The sequence below is a fragment of the Phycodurus eques genome, chromosome 3 (assembly GCF_024500275.1).
Source record: "Phycodurus eques isolate BA_2022a chromosome 3, UOR_Pequ_1.1, whole genome shotgun sequence".
Taxonomy (NCBI): Eukaryota; Metazoa; Chordata; class Actinopteri; order Syngnathiformes; family Syngnathidae; genus Phycodurus; species Phycodurus eques.
In genome coordinates, this window is record NC_084527.1 from 11,249,134 (window position 1) to 11,264,098 (window position 14,965).

A 14,965-nucleotide genomic window follows, 5' to 3' on the forward strand; every position below is an offset into this window, starting at 1 on the left:
TTGGACCTAGCATTAGGTACAATTGAATGAGAACCAATTCAAGAAGACGAATTTCAAAGATAAGACAGTTAAGTTTTGATTGACCGTCAGTAAAGTATTAGTTGAACTGTTTTTACTATTCAGATTAACTTATCTTGCTAAAGGAAAACTCCCAATGCGATGCAGTTGTAATTCAAACCACCATATGCAAACACAACTACATATTAGTCAGACATAATCAGTACAGTGAAACCCAGCCAGTGTACTGTGGCGCAATAGTGTGCTGTGAGAGATCATCAGGTGTGCCGCGGAAAAACTATCCAATTTCACACAATTTGCCAGAAATGTATTCATGACAAATCTTTGTTCATCTATCTACTAATTCTCATGTATAAATGACAACAGGTGGACGCACAGATTTATTGTAACTTCTTCCATCTATTGGACGCGCATGTATTGTTCTGCCTGTCACGACAAGTCAGTGGCATAGATGGATGCACAAAGAGAAGTGAAATTTAATAATTTCCCCCGGCAGCCCTGATGATTTCTCTCTGACACACTCGTGGGCCACGTCGATGTGGTTGGGAATCACTGGAGTATTGGTTAATATTGTCTGCCTCACAGCTCTGAGGTTTGGGGTTCGACTCTGGATGTTCTTGTGTGAGTTTTCACCAGGTACTCCGGCTTCCTCTCATATTTCAAAAGCATGCACATATAAATTGTCTATGTTTGCATGAATGTTTAGCTAACGGGTGTACTCTGCCTCTCACCCAAAGTCAGCTTGGATAGGCTCCAGCTCACTGTGAACCTAATAAGAATGAGTTATAGAAAATGTATGCATGGATTTAGGGTTTACAATCCATTATCCTATAGATATTTTGCGGAGTACTCAAGCAATCAAAAAGTCCAATTATTATTTATTTTTTAATACTAGCATGCATTTTATTCTCATCTATGAGGACTGGACCTCTATCCTTAAACTGCATATGTTGGTACTGAGTCAGCTATATACTACAACAAAATGAGCCTTTGCTAAATGGTTAGAATTCGTGATTAGCATTAGCACTGGCAATTACAATTAGAAGAAGAAAAGAAAACGCTAACTACCATGCAGCTCACTCATCAATCATGTTATGTGTACATTACATATCTAATAGTGTCTTACAAATCACTTACAGACACTTGTCTGTCACTTTTGGCAATGTTTTTCACTGGCTCAACACTGCGTCCGTCTGGAACAAATGTTCGTGCGGTAAACATGGCCAAATGGCTCCAGGCAGGAAAAATATGCATTTATTAATATTTGTTTATTGCCTCGAGGCAGAAATTTTTGTTTTGACCAATTTCTGTGGTCGAATTAGCCGAGTTAGCCAAACCATCCACCCTCCCCTCCCACCACCGCCCCCCGACAGCCCTACATGGATTATTCTATTATTCTGTGTTTGCTGGTGTCTAGGTTGCCTTTGTTCCAGGCTAGCGCTTTCGCCTTCCTCGCCCCAGCCAGAGCCATTCTGTCACTGGACAAATGGAAATGTAACAACACAGGTGAGACCATCTTCTTCAGTGTATCATATGAAGATTATGTGTGTGATCACATCCTGATTTACTCTGTCAATGATTATTTACCTTCTTTGTAATCATCTTCTTGTTTCACTCTCCTTAGCGATACTAGAGACAAACAGCACAGAGATTCTCCACACAGAGCACATCTGGCATCCCAGGATACGAGAAGTGAGAAACGGGGGAAAAACACTGCTCACACTTGAAAGTTATATGGGGAAGTGGCCAGAAGCAAAATGGGAAATAAAAATTGTATTATGTGACTCTAAAAAGACTCCAGAGTAAGAATGTCATAATGTGTTATTAAATGTGAGTTGAATAACTTCTTACCAAACAGTAATTGAAAGCTGCCAACATACCAACAGGTGGATGTGACTGTGTGACCGCAGGGCTTGATTTACAGTTGCACTTATTATTCATTAAAAAGTTCTGTTTCTGCAAACAGAGTTGAGTAACTAGTGTCTTCTATGCAAAAAACTTAAATGAAAGTGGGTCAGACCACAGGAAATTTATTGAGTGTTGAACAACAGGAACCATCTGGCAGAATAAAAAGTTAAAATGCAAGCGAGGACAAACACAAGCGAACCGTTGAAGCAAAAAAAATTAATTTTGGTTGATTTAGTTGAGAACTGAATTGTGACTGCTTTTATTTGCATGTATGAAACGTGTGTGAATGTGATGAACATGAGTTTAACACAGTCTGTTATTTCCTTCAGATCCAAGGGGCGATCATCGTGTCATCCCTAGTGGAGGTGTGTATTGGGGCGCTGGGTCTACCCGGGCTCCTCCTGAAGTATATCGGACCTCTGACCATCACCCCCACTGTAGCCCTCATCGGCCTCTCCGGTTTCCAGGCGGCAGGGGAGAGGGCAGGAAAACACTGGGGCATCGCTATGCTGTAAGTTCAGATGTTTGTAAATTGTTAATGTAATGTATTGGTAGATTTATAGCCTTTGTAAGTTGTAAATGTAATGTATTGGTTGATTCCTAGATCATGGAATTCTGCCGTTCAGAACCTTGTTAGAGAACAACAAGTTGTGCAAAAATGACTGAAACATTTGAACAGTTAGACTTTGGAAAGTTTAGAGAAGGTCAAATTATAAAGTTTATTGTGCATTTTAGGTTCATCCTGAAATTTCACCTGAAAGTATAATACAAATAACATTTTGTGAATTGTGTTGAGCCATTGTACGATGACCACCGTCGACAAAGGTACCTCACACCGATTGTGACATCAGCCGCCGCTGTGTCATCGCTCTTTCGGCATACTCGTCTTGCAATTGCCTCTGAGTTGCTCTTTTCAGGCAGTCAAGTTAATTGATTTGTCTGTGTGGCCTCTGGGGTGTTTTGCAATATAACAAATGCAATATGTTTAGACGGTGAGCTGTTCTTGAAATTCAATCATCTGTACATAACAATCAATCACGGCCAAGTGAAGAGGCCTCAAGTAAAGCATGTGTGGCGTGACTAAGGATTTCGTTAGGCTGCCCGGTTACATGTGTCATAGGCCAACTTTGAATGCACTGATCACCAAAGCTTCTACACTGTGGCGATGTCTTCTTACCACACATCACCAAACTCATGATGCTTATACAACTATAACACAGTCGCTTGAAAAAAGAGTCAGTGTAGACACAAATTCATTCTAGTAAATCACTTGGGCCAAACAAAACAAATAAACACATTAAGAAACACACGCTGTAAATCCAAGCTACAGCAAAGCATTGAGGATTATAGATGATATTTATTGAACCATTAAGAAAGCCATTTTCAAGACTTTGGATTGGTCTATAATTTGTAAAATAACCAAAACCCAACTGACCAAGAATATATTTTTGAAAGACAAAGAAGGCTTTATTGATCCCACAGCAGGGAAATTCACTGTTTCCAGCAGTGAACAATAATATACAATATTTGTTTACTTCTACGTTGTCACTGCTAGGTAATGACACTTGCAATGTCAGCATCTGTGTATAAGGATTTTTGTTCATATGTTCCTTCAGTGTAAATGCAGGTTTGTCAGATTTGTCATTTAAAAATCTACTTAAAAACAGACAGTTAAAAAGATTATACAGGCATTAAATCAAAATTGGACACTTGGACTCCCAGTGTAAATCCAAATTTGTGTCACACGACTGCTATGGTGTACATTGCTGTCAATATAAGAATAGTGCTTCTGAGATTGGTTATACTGTATTAATTTACCTCAAAGACCTCTTTTATTGGTTGACTAGATTGTGACAGTTCCCAATGTACCCTGGGAAAATACAAGAGTTTGTTTGTACCTACTGAAGATGCTGGGCAGCTAAATGTCTCTGTTGTTGTTTGCTGAAAGGAGCAATTCAAGTTCTGTAGTAATATATCAAAATTATCAGTAAATTTAAGAGGCTAAAATCTTGCCTTAAACTAAGCAGTGTCTGTGTCTGTTTGCAGAACTATTTTCCTGGTGCTGCTCTTCTCCCAATATGCCCGAAATGTCCACTTCCCGTTGCCGGTCTATAAAGCAAAGAAAGGCTGGACTTCCTACAGGCTGCAGGTTTTCAAAATGTTCCCAGTAAGTGCGTCCTCGAGTCAGTCCTTGCTGTGTAACAGTTCGTGACAGTAGACCTCTTTTCTAACAGACTTATTGCTTAAGTATTTTTATGTTATTACTCAACATTGTTTTAAATGATTGTGTCACACTGCAGGGATGTTGGAAACGTGTTACTCAAGCGTGCCACCATGCAGTGTTTCTGCTCCCATCTGCTGGTTATGGAGTGAAGCAATCTCTTTGACAGTAATAGCTCAACAATACAAAAAATAATTACATTCAAAAGGGTAAATAGCAGGGAAAGTGATACCTTCCTTATTAGGCAGTACAAGTACACTCAAATTGGGTTTTTATGGACTGGAATACATGACAAAATCCTAATGGCCTATGGTTGCCCACAGACACTAATTTGCAGTTATGAAAGCAGCAGAGGGTACCATTAGTTCAGGCCCAACTCCATTTTTGCTGATATGAGTTTAACCAACAGTAAAACGAATTATTGTCACTTATTTATTATTTTATATGACAGGGAGGATGTACTGTAATGTAGTTTCAATATTAATTTTCAACTCTGCCTCCCCACTGGACTATTTTACCAACAGCATAATTATTACAGACAGTATATTGTGTGCATTAAATGTTTGATAAAGACTTTAAATTATTTTTTATTTTTTTTCCCAGGTGTTGTTGCAATTGTTAAGGGCACAATGTTAGACTATGTTTGATCTCAGAATGTGCTCGTATATCTAAAAAAATACAGTAGTTACCTACCGAAAGTAAACCTTTTGTCTCATCATTCTGTTTTAGTGGTCACTTAATGTTCAAATGTATTTGATTGCCTTTCTCACTTGTCATTCACCCAGATCATCATGGCCATCCTGGTGTCATGGCTCTTGTGCTTCATCTTCACGGTGACTGATGTCTTCCCACCCGAAAAGGACAAGTATGGCTACTATGCCCGGACAGACGCACGCCAAGGGATCCTTTCAGGTGCACCCTGGTTCAAGATCCCGTATCCCTGTGAGTATCTCTTTGTAGGCTAAACAGCATAGTGTTTTAGTATGCTTTAAATCAGGGGTGTCCAAGCTACGGCCTGGCCCGCCCTCCATGTTTTAGCAGGTCATGGCATGTGCTGAAACTAACATTTGACTCGTGGGCCCAAGTCCTTTTCCTGCATTGTACATACTTTCTACACTGTGAAAGAGATAGGCAAGAGGAAAGAAGAAAAAGTTTGTTCGCATCTCTCACTTCGTTTTCTACCAATCACAAATCATTCAGGAAGATGTGCTGCATCTGTGCGGTTCAATTCGTCCTTTCTGCCAGTGTGTCGTTTTTCTTTCTATCTTAAAAGCTGCAGGTACAGTTCCAGAAAAGAGGGATAAATTAATAATGTTAAGAATATAAGGTCATAGGTCTTGGAAGCAGTTTCCCAGGGGAGTGTCAAGCAATTATTTTGTCTGTTTTGCAACACTAACGAGATGTGTCTTTCAAGTAATCCCTCAAGATGTAACCAAAATATCCACCATCATGCCCGTACTAGTCCCACTTATTGCAGGGTTTCACAAAGTGCTTTTCATCTCTTCGCTAGTGAGTTCCAATTTTTTTGTAAACAATTGAATGAAATCATTAGCTGAATCGGGGGAGCTGTTGGGCTAGCATTGCTACTGCATCAAATAAGTATTTAGGGTTATTTTTACGAAGACAAATTATTCTCGAGAAATAGTTAGTTTTAGCTTTTACAATAGCTGGTTTATAATAAACTATCGCCCCATTCCTGATGGAAGACCTCAAACATCCTTTGATTTTACTGTACACAGCCAACATAATTTTGCGTAGACCAGGACAATTCAGTAAGGAAGCTGTAGGTTATGTATCACATAAAAGGTTTTTGCATTAAAACGATCTCCAATGTTTTGTTTTAGTCCAGTGGGGTCTTCCTAGTGTAACGGCTGCAGGTGTGATCGGCATGATGAGCGCCGTAGTTGCCAGCATCATCGAGTCCATAGGCGACTATTACGCCTGCGCCCGTCTGTCGTGTGCCCCTCCTCCTCCCATCCACGCCATCAATAGGTAAGCTTCGTCAGTCCTCTGCCTCACTCTTCCAAGGAATCTTTTTGACACTGATCACTCTAAAATCCTTTATCTCCTTAGGGGCATATTTGTCGAGGGCATCTCTTGTGTTCTGGATGGACTTTTCGGGACAGGAAATGGTTCCACCTCCTCCAGTCCAAACATTGGTGTCCTGGGTATAACAAAGGTATCTCACACATCAAACCTTCAACCCTCAACAATTATCGTCTTATAATACTCTAGTACCTTGACTTACAAGTGCCCAAACAAGTTTGCTTTTTGTTGCGAGTCAGCTTCAACCACTCCGCTACTAGATGGCGGCAGTGACGTTCAAAACATCCAGCAGCCATCAGTTGTAAAGTACAGGTTTTTTGTACTCTCATCTCCCAGGGGGGGAGTCCTCAGGGTCGATCAAAGATATGCGGGTGGGGTTGAGAACCACTGACCTAGAGGACTGGAGTGCCACTGTATCATTCAAAACATATTTTTTTCATTCAAAACTGGACGTGTAGCACGGTGAATACGTGCGTAAGGTCATTGGCACTGATCTCCTCTTGTTTCCCAGGTGGGCAGCAGGCGCGTGATCCAGTACGGCGCCGCCATGATGCTGTTGCTGGGCCTTGTGGGTAAATTCAGCGCCCTGTTCGCCTCCCTGCCAGACCCTGTGCTGGGTGCTCTGTTCTGCACCTTGTTCGGCATGATCACGGCGGTGGGGCTGTCCAACCTGCAGTTTGTCGACCTTAACTCTTCCAGGAACCTCTTTGTTCTGGGCTTCTCCATCTTCTTTGGCCTGATGTTGCCCAGCTACCTCAAACAGAACCCACTTGTTACAGGTGGGTGCAGTGAAATGCAGTAGATTTACTTTGATTGTTGGGAATGCAGCTCATTATGAGGAATTTGTTTGCGGGGGGGGGTGATATAAAGGTTGTGTGGTCTCTATGTCAAGAACTAGTGGAGGCATGAATCGATAGCACTACATGGGAGCAACCAGCTGAGGACGCCTTTTGTTACAGCAAAACTACATACTGTAGTTTATTTTGTTCTTTTTTTTTTTCTTTAATGGGCTGCTGATGAATTTAGAAAGTCAATTTTGTTTTAGTTTGATGAGGAAAATAATAATAAGGCATTGTGTTTGTGTTACGAGCTAACAAGTCTAACCCAACTGTAACTACTTAATAAATATGTGTCACTTATATATTACTTTATATGATGGGAAAGATGTAATTTAACAGTTTCAATAATCACGTGTCACAGTCTATAAAGGTAAAGGTATGGCTAAGAAAAAACAACAACTAAATAGTTTTAAAAAGCTAATTTATTTCAGTAGTTCAATTAAAAAAGTGGAGATTAACCTCACAGGAAAAATACTTTTCAGAAGGCCAATTCCTACCCAGAGTCTATATTAAGTCATTTTGTTTGTTTCTTATGCAATATTGTAATTTGGGGGCTTTTGTTAGTGCAAGTTGTAATGATCCAAATTATTTTAAAAAATAAATAAATAAATCAGTGTGCACTTTCACTTTTTCAACTGAACTACTAAAAGGACTTTTCATGCTATTCAAATTCATTGAAATGCACCTGCATACAGTATTTTAATATTCAACTCTTGTCCCCCGGGGGACTTGCTTTTTTATTGGTGCAAGTTTGGCAGGAGACAAAAATTTTGTTGAATGGACCTGACAATTTAAGGTTTTCTTCCTTTCTTTTTTCCAGGCATTGTTGAGATTGACCAAGTGCTAAACGTACTCCTCACCACTGCCATGTTTGTGGGAGGCTCAGTTGCTTTTATTTTGGACAATACTATTCCAGGTGAGCCATTTATTTATCCAACTACCTTGTGGAAGAGAATAATCAAATGAATGTCACAATATAGTACTGGAGGTCCTCGGATTATTACGGTACTGACAAAGATCAACTGGCGCAGAATGAACTATTATTATTCAATTATTCGATCAATAGGTGAATCGATTCTACAAAAGATTCGATAGTGACAGCACTATTGTGAATTGTGTTTTTGTTTGACTGATCTGGCATTCAATTAACGGCTGAAAAGTACATTGCAGATGTCTGCAGCATAGTTAAGATTTCTGTGATTAACAGGTAGATATGTTCCACAAAAATATTTTATATGTAGCTGGGCTGCGGTAGGTGAACTGATATAGCAGAAGAATTAATTGGATTGTTTTATATGTATAGCCTACATGTGTTTTTCATACATTTACTGTAATTTTATTACTGCGTTTGCGTAGGATAATAATAGACTATGGCGGATTCCGACTCGCTTACAAATTTGCGGTACTTCGCCGCCGTTGGAATGGAACTTCGGTGTATAACAATGCTGAAATGAGCTGATAACTGGAGATGATGTTCACCTCTCGTCAGGTTCTCCTGAAGAGCGAGGCATCGGGAAGCTAAAGCGCGGCTCTGGTCCCAGCGCCGCCGAGCTAGAGGGGATGCGATCCTACGACCTGCCATTTGGAATGGACTTCATCCGCAGGCACCCCATCTTTAAGTACATCCCCATCAGCCCCACCTTCGCTGGCTACCAGTGGGGACGGCTGCGGAAAACCTGCAGGAGCAGGGACGGACACAGGGATGCGGGCAAGGGAGGAGGAGAGGGAGGGGTTTCTCACAGCGAGAGTCTCGCGTAGCCATCGGTGTGGTGCGTGATTTCGGGGAGCAAGGGATGCTGAGAGAAAAGGATGAAAGGGTGCGGTGCAGGATTGCTGAGCGTGTGGATGACGTGTGAACCACCGACCTCCGTCTGTCTCTATCCCTAACTGTCTGTGTTTTCGTTTGTCACTTCCCACTATGCTATTTTGAGCATGCTAATGCAAGTCGCAGCCAGCCTGCTTCAGAAGATTTTACCACATGGAGTCTGCTTGGTGTGTTTGCATGTGTGCTCGGTATGCACACTGACGTAATGGCCACGTGCTTTTACTTACACTGTCACTTTAATCCAAACGGAAATACAATGACGCACTAAATCTGCCAATTGAGAATTATGCAAAAAAACAAAAGGGGGTGCAATGACTTAATGGCATGTATGCAACCACATACACACACATGGTCACACACCAACAGTCCTACCAAAACTAGCTTCGCCCTACAACTCTAGGACGCATATCTGGTCAGTCCAAGTAGTCGTCAGGTGCCCTCTGCCCAGGCACAGTGATTGTGATATTCGTCTGCCTCCTCCGTTGTGAATGTCACTCCACGTTCGGCTCAGAAAGACCCACTGAGGAAAATTGGCCCGCTTCCCCGTGAAACAAACACACACGCTGAATTATACGGTCCTCCAATTTACTTATCTCTACGGTTATCAGTATTAGCCACAACTATCTTAACATTTACACGCTCGCACCCTCATTGGCTGTCGTTGAATACTGTAAAAGGGGGTCATTAATTTCACAGCAGATCTAAAAGATGTCTTCCTGGAGCCATCTTCACTCCCGCTACCAGTCTTCGTTCATGTAATAAGGTGGATAATGAATGAATAATTAAAGGCAAAAAATCACTCCGATCGCAATTGGATTTTCAGGAAAGATTTTGGTGAAATTTTCCTGACCTGCGATTATAAAGAAATCTCCACAGTCGCTATTTCCAACCGAAATTTTTCTAAAAGAAAGTCCATAATGGTTTTATTCATGTCCTTGGAGTTTCTTACAGAGTTGAATCAGATTGTTGTCAAGTGGGCAAAGATTAGCCAGGAAGAGAAATGGGGTGGGAAAGGCGCTCTGGGTTGTTACTCGGACTTTCTCCTCCGTTAACATTCTACCTCTCAACCCGGGTGTTTGTCCCGGTCCGCTTTCTTCGGCCTGTCTTACGTTAGTTTTAGGCCTTTTGTTGCTCAGTTGTGAAGAGTTAGACTGACTGATATTTTACCACTCATTGACCTGACAACCTGCTGCGAGCCTTCATCTTCATTGGGACACGTGCAAATAAGAAACTACAATACAGCACCACAGTAGCCAAGTAGTTTGGAGTAAGAGTTCGGAGGTATTGTATTCTTCTTATAGTGCGAAGTAGCCAGACCGATTTCCATGTTACACTACTTTCCAGTTTTAGTAATGGCGAGCTCGCGTCATATTGAGCAGAATAATGTTGCCCGGAGGAGATATGTCACTCCATTTTGCCTCAATCGCTTCAAGACAATCGACACAATTCTTAAGGCTCGGTGAATGTGTAATTATCCATCGTCTCATCCCATGAGCAAATCCGAGTAGCGGAGGTGGAGATAACTCCGGCAAGAGCCAAACATCTCCGTGCTGTCCAGACAGGCGCCCTCTTCCTCCTGAAGCAATTCCGCACAGTACTGTGCCTCATGTGGCCTTATCTGAGACGCCGTAAACACTGACCCTGCACGCTTCAATGTCAAATGTTTGCAGGGCTCTCTGATCCCTCTGTTACTGGTTTACAGGCTCACGTTCACACTATACAGCCCAGCGGTCTGTCCACTCGTGATGGCGCAAACTACTGTAGTTTGGATTTGGACAACAGGAACAGAACTAGTGAATGTCTCTGTTCTGTTCTCTGGCTTGAATGGATCATCATATTATAAAAGTAGCACAATTACCAAAAAAATGCTTTAAAAGTGCTTATTATTTTGTCCCGATTTTTTTTTTTTTTTTAAACAAACCAAAAAATGTGTTTGCGTTTAGAATTTTCATGTTACCAAAAAAACAAAAACAAATCAAAACATGTACCCATAAAAATTAACCTACATTTTCTGAGCTTTATCTTTTGTTAAAGCTCTTTCTTTATTTATGGAAAGAAAGTCAGTGTGCAAAGCTCGGTTGAAGCAAGTATTTGTGTGGCTTGCACAATGCTGAAAGTTTATTTATGATTTATTAGTTCTCCTCCTCGATGACCACAAGTCAGCTCCAGCTAAATTGAACTGACCATATAAGGCATCAGCTGCCATTATTGCAGTTACAAATAAATCACACTAGACGTCAGCGCCTTTTTACGATTTCATTACATGTCAAGGTGCCATGAGTATCTCATTGACCTTACAATTTTTCTAGAATGGACCTGAAGACTAACGCATGAACCACATAATACTGATGGGCCTAACTCTTTAACCACTCTTTAACTCTTTGTTTTTGTTTTTTTACTTATTTTTTTTACCCATGTTAATTTTTCAGTTTCACTTACGCATACCATTATACAGTGTTTCCCATCCTTTGTGGACCAACGCAGATATTTTACATTAGGAAAAATCTCACTGCACACCACCAACAAAAATGTCATGTTTCAATTTACTCACAAATATACCTTGGTGAAATTTGGGCCTGTTGAATTGAACACAGATCTATTACAGTTTTGACAGACTTTGACATATGAGATTAATTCATTCCATGACCGTGCTTGTAACTCAAAATACACATCTCAAATCATCTTTCCCCATTGAAATGAATTGAAATGCTGTTAATTCGTTCCAGCCCACTAAAAACCAAAAATGTTTGTAATGTGTTTTTAATAAGGAAAAATAGCACTCTGTATTATACTTTACAAACTCATACAGTCATGACATACTTAAATAGAATGTTAAGAAAAAAGCCACATTTTCTGCTTCAATGGACATTGGTGCTGTTCCTTCAGGTGTGTGTGTGCTTTGGCCATCTGGGGGCAGTATACTACAGACAGACACATCAGTATGTGTCAGTCTCGGGTCCTCAGTAAGCCGCTCTAATATTAGTCGTTCTTTGCCTATGATAAAGAAAAGAAAATGTTTGAGTATTGTTCCATTATCTGTCTACATTGTTGCTCCACTGTTTGTACACAATGTGTAATTATCTTTGTGTTATAGTAAGCATCAAAAGGGAGTGGCAATGAACAACTTGAAGCCTTTTTTGAAGAAAAATAATTGTTCAATATTTGCCAAACTGCTGCTTGTTGTGAAGTGACTTCATGTCATTGCCACTCCAGAGTGCTCATATCTCAAATTGTTTTGCTCCCTGGTCAAAGCAAAAAAAAGAAAACATCTGAATGACTGCTCGTCAGGTCATTCGTATCTCAAGGCACCACTGTATTCTGATGTATGAACGGTGACAGGTGGATACACAGATGTATTGCACCTTCTGCCATCTAGGAAGATCATTTAGTTGTTCTGTCTGTCATACATTGCTGGCATAAGTAGATGAACAAAAATGTATTTGTAGGAAATTGTTTTCAAACCAATGAAGTCAAATTGCATCATTTCCTGCGGCTCTTACAGCACAATGGTTGGAATCACTGCATAGTATAATATCCGGGTTTAATATTATTTCAATAGTTCAAAAATGTCTGTACAAGGCCCCCAACCACAACGTGCAGAACTGCTGTAATCAACATTTAATTCCATACAATCAACTGAACTCCTAACCCTCAATTAATCAACTGTACGCTTGTCATAATTAAAACAGTCATTAAAAAAGAATAATAATCGTACTTCTGACGACAACATCATACACACTACATGCGATGAGTCATATTCAAACTCATGCGAATGGATATCTCTCTCACATCTTCCTGTGCTGTCCTGCAGCGAGTCCGTTTGTCTATGGAGTACCTGTACACGTTTTCCTCTCTGAATATTCTGACTGTCAACGTTTATAAACGGAGGTGAAAACGAAACGACTCGTCGACTTATTAAGAACTGGCCGGAGCCGCGGCTGTCACGGAAACCGACTTGATTGCAACATAGCTCGACGTGCCTGAACACAACGTTATTTGGCTTTGAGCACATAATGGTGTCAAAAATGATGACCTGTACAAAACTGGACCTTAATCATTGACATGTTGACTGGTTTAATGACGAAGCAGCAGGTGATGCTTAATAAGGTGGCCAGAAGCACACAAAGACCCTTTCAGTTATTATGAAGGGGGTGCTACCTGTACAAAAATCTTTTGGTGTACTAACTGTTATATCTTTGTGATTGTTCCTGGTTGTTGGTTTTTTTTCTTTTCTTTTTTAAATATGTTTTTTGCAAGCAAATATTTGTAAGGAAGAAATTATAACTTTTAATCTGAAATCATGCTGGAAAGTGCACTGTATTGTTATACTTTTATTTAAAGAAAAAAACTAAATATTTGATCCAATGTCTTTTTTGGGTGTTAGGAAGTTGTTTTTTTCTTTTACTTTTAAAATTGCTTTTATTTTGTTAACGCATTAGCAGAAAATACAAACGCAAAGAAGATAAATTTAGAGAATAGAGTACATGTATATTTAACTTGCTAAAAGTCTTGGAAGATAAAGTGTGTAAACTAATTGTAGCAACAATTTTTGTTTGTTCTTAATACTATTTAATAAGATGTTACAGAAGGTATGAAGGGGGTTTTTTTTGTCTTCATTTTATACTTAAAGAAAAATCCGTGTGCAGACTTCTGCTTTCATATATGCAAATCTGCAACCTATCCTATTGGAACTCATCAGAATCCAGTTCTTAAATCATGACAAATAAATGAGAAATTTATGTCACTATGCTCATGGAGTATTTGTGAGAACTTCCCAAATTGAATGGGTCTGTTTTCACAACGCTCCTCTCAATGAATAAAAATTGTACAGTATGTTAAATCATTGTTTTCATTGCAATTTTGTCTCCACACAGTTATTTTTACTTATTTATTTTTTATTTTTGTTATTGTTTCCCTTGGTGTGATATCAGAATGATGCAAACTACAACTACACAATAATAACACACTGATAAACATGTTAAATAAATAGCGCTGACAGTGTCAATCAAAACTGAACATGATTGTCTGTAAAGGTAACCTTATCCGTCCTCAAAGTTTTATGGAGGCAATGAAATCATTATTAAACAACTTATGGTACGTATAGTGGCTATAAAAAGTATCCCTGTTCAAATTGAAATTGTTTTTTTAATGAGATCAAAATAAATCATTTTGAAACCATTATTTTGACAAACAACCTGTACAACTCATTTTTTTTTCGAGAAGGCAAGTAAAAATAAATGATATAATGTTGCACAAGTGTGCACACCCTCTTTCACCTTTCTTAAAACTATCTTCAAGAATCACTAAAATGTATGTGGACATCTCTACTTATGCCCTCTTCCACCCCTGAAAATATCAGAACGATAGCCCAAATATTACAGATTTTATGGGCGTTAAGCATGCTCCTTTTTAAGAAATATTAAGCTTTTTCTGTGACCCTAGTGAGGATAAGCGGTACGGAAAATGAATGAATGAATGTCTATTGTGAGCGTCTACGGAGAGGAATATGCCTAACATTCATTCAAATCTAAACTATTGGGCCGATCGTTTTAATATTTTCAGTAGTTAAAAGGAGAGTTGTCCACAAATTTTCGTGACGATTGGTTGTAGGTTCCTGACATTAAGCCAAGTTTTTCTTTGTAGCGCCTATGGACACGAAGATGCTTAACATCCATAAACTCCAAAATATTGGGCCAATCATTGTAATATTTTCTGTGGTTGAAAGCGGCATAAGGAGAGACATAACACAGATTTTGGTGATGATTGATGATAGCTTTGGGACATAAGCGACGTTAAGCTTTATCTGTATAGTGAGCACCTATGGAGAGGAAAACTCTTAATGCCCATAAAATCCAATATATTGGGTTGATCATTTTAATTTTTAATATTTTCAGAAATTTTAAGTGGGCATAAGTAGAGATGTCCACATAAATTTTCGTAACGATTGATCGGCGTTTTCGGACATCAAGCGATGTTAAGGTTTTTTACGTTAAGATTTTTAGATGATCTCACCGACGTGTCTATGTGGTGGTGGCCATGTTGGCAGGGGCGACACTCCCATCAAAGGTAATGCAAGGACATTAAAATTAAGTTGTCACCTGTTCATTT

The 14,965-nt window shown here is 39.6% G+C and overlaps 1 protein-coding gene across 6 annotated transcripts in view; it reads left to right on the top strand.

The window, feature by feature from the left end:
* slc23a2 (solute carrier family 23 member 2) overlaps window positions 1–13,978 on the top strand; it is a 53,805-nt gene extending 39,827 nt beyond the window's left edge. For all 6 annotated transcript variants that reach the window (XM_061672020.1, XM_061672021.1, XM_061672022.1 and 3 more), the window contains 10 exons: window positions 1,436–1,524; window positions 1,643–1,710; window positions 2,256–2,437; window positions 3,973–4,093; window positions 4,933–5,089; window positions 5,992–6,139; window positions 6,221–6,326; window positions 6,705–6,972; window positions 7,853–7,948; window positions 8,522–13,978. In XM_061672020.1, the coding sequence (XP_061528004.1) occupies window positions 1,436–1,524; window positions 1,643–1,710; window positions 2,256–2,437; window positions 3,973–4,093; window positions 4,933–5,089; window positions 5,992–6,139; window positions 6,221–6,326; window positions 6,705–6,972; window positions 7,853–7,948; window positions 8,522–8,790 (1,504 nt within the window). In that variant the 3' untranslated portion in view covers window positions 8,791–13,978. The remainder of the gene's footprint in view (window positions 1–1,435; window positions 1,525–1,642; window positions 1,711–2,255; window positions 2,438–3,972; window positions 4,094–4,932; window positions 5,090–5,991; window positions 6,140–6,220; window positions 6,327–6,704; window positions 6,973–7,852; window positions 7,949–8,521) is intronic.
* The last annotated feature ends 987 nt before the right edge of the window (window positions 13,979–14,965 follow it).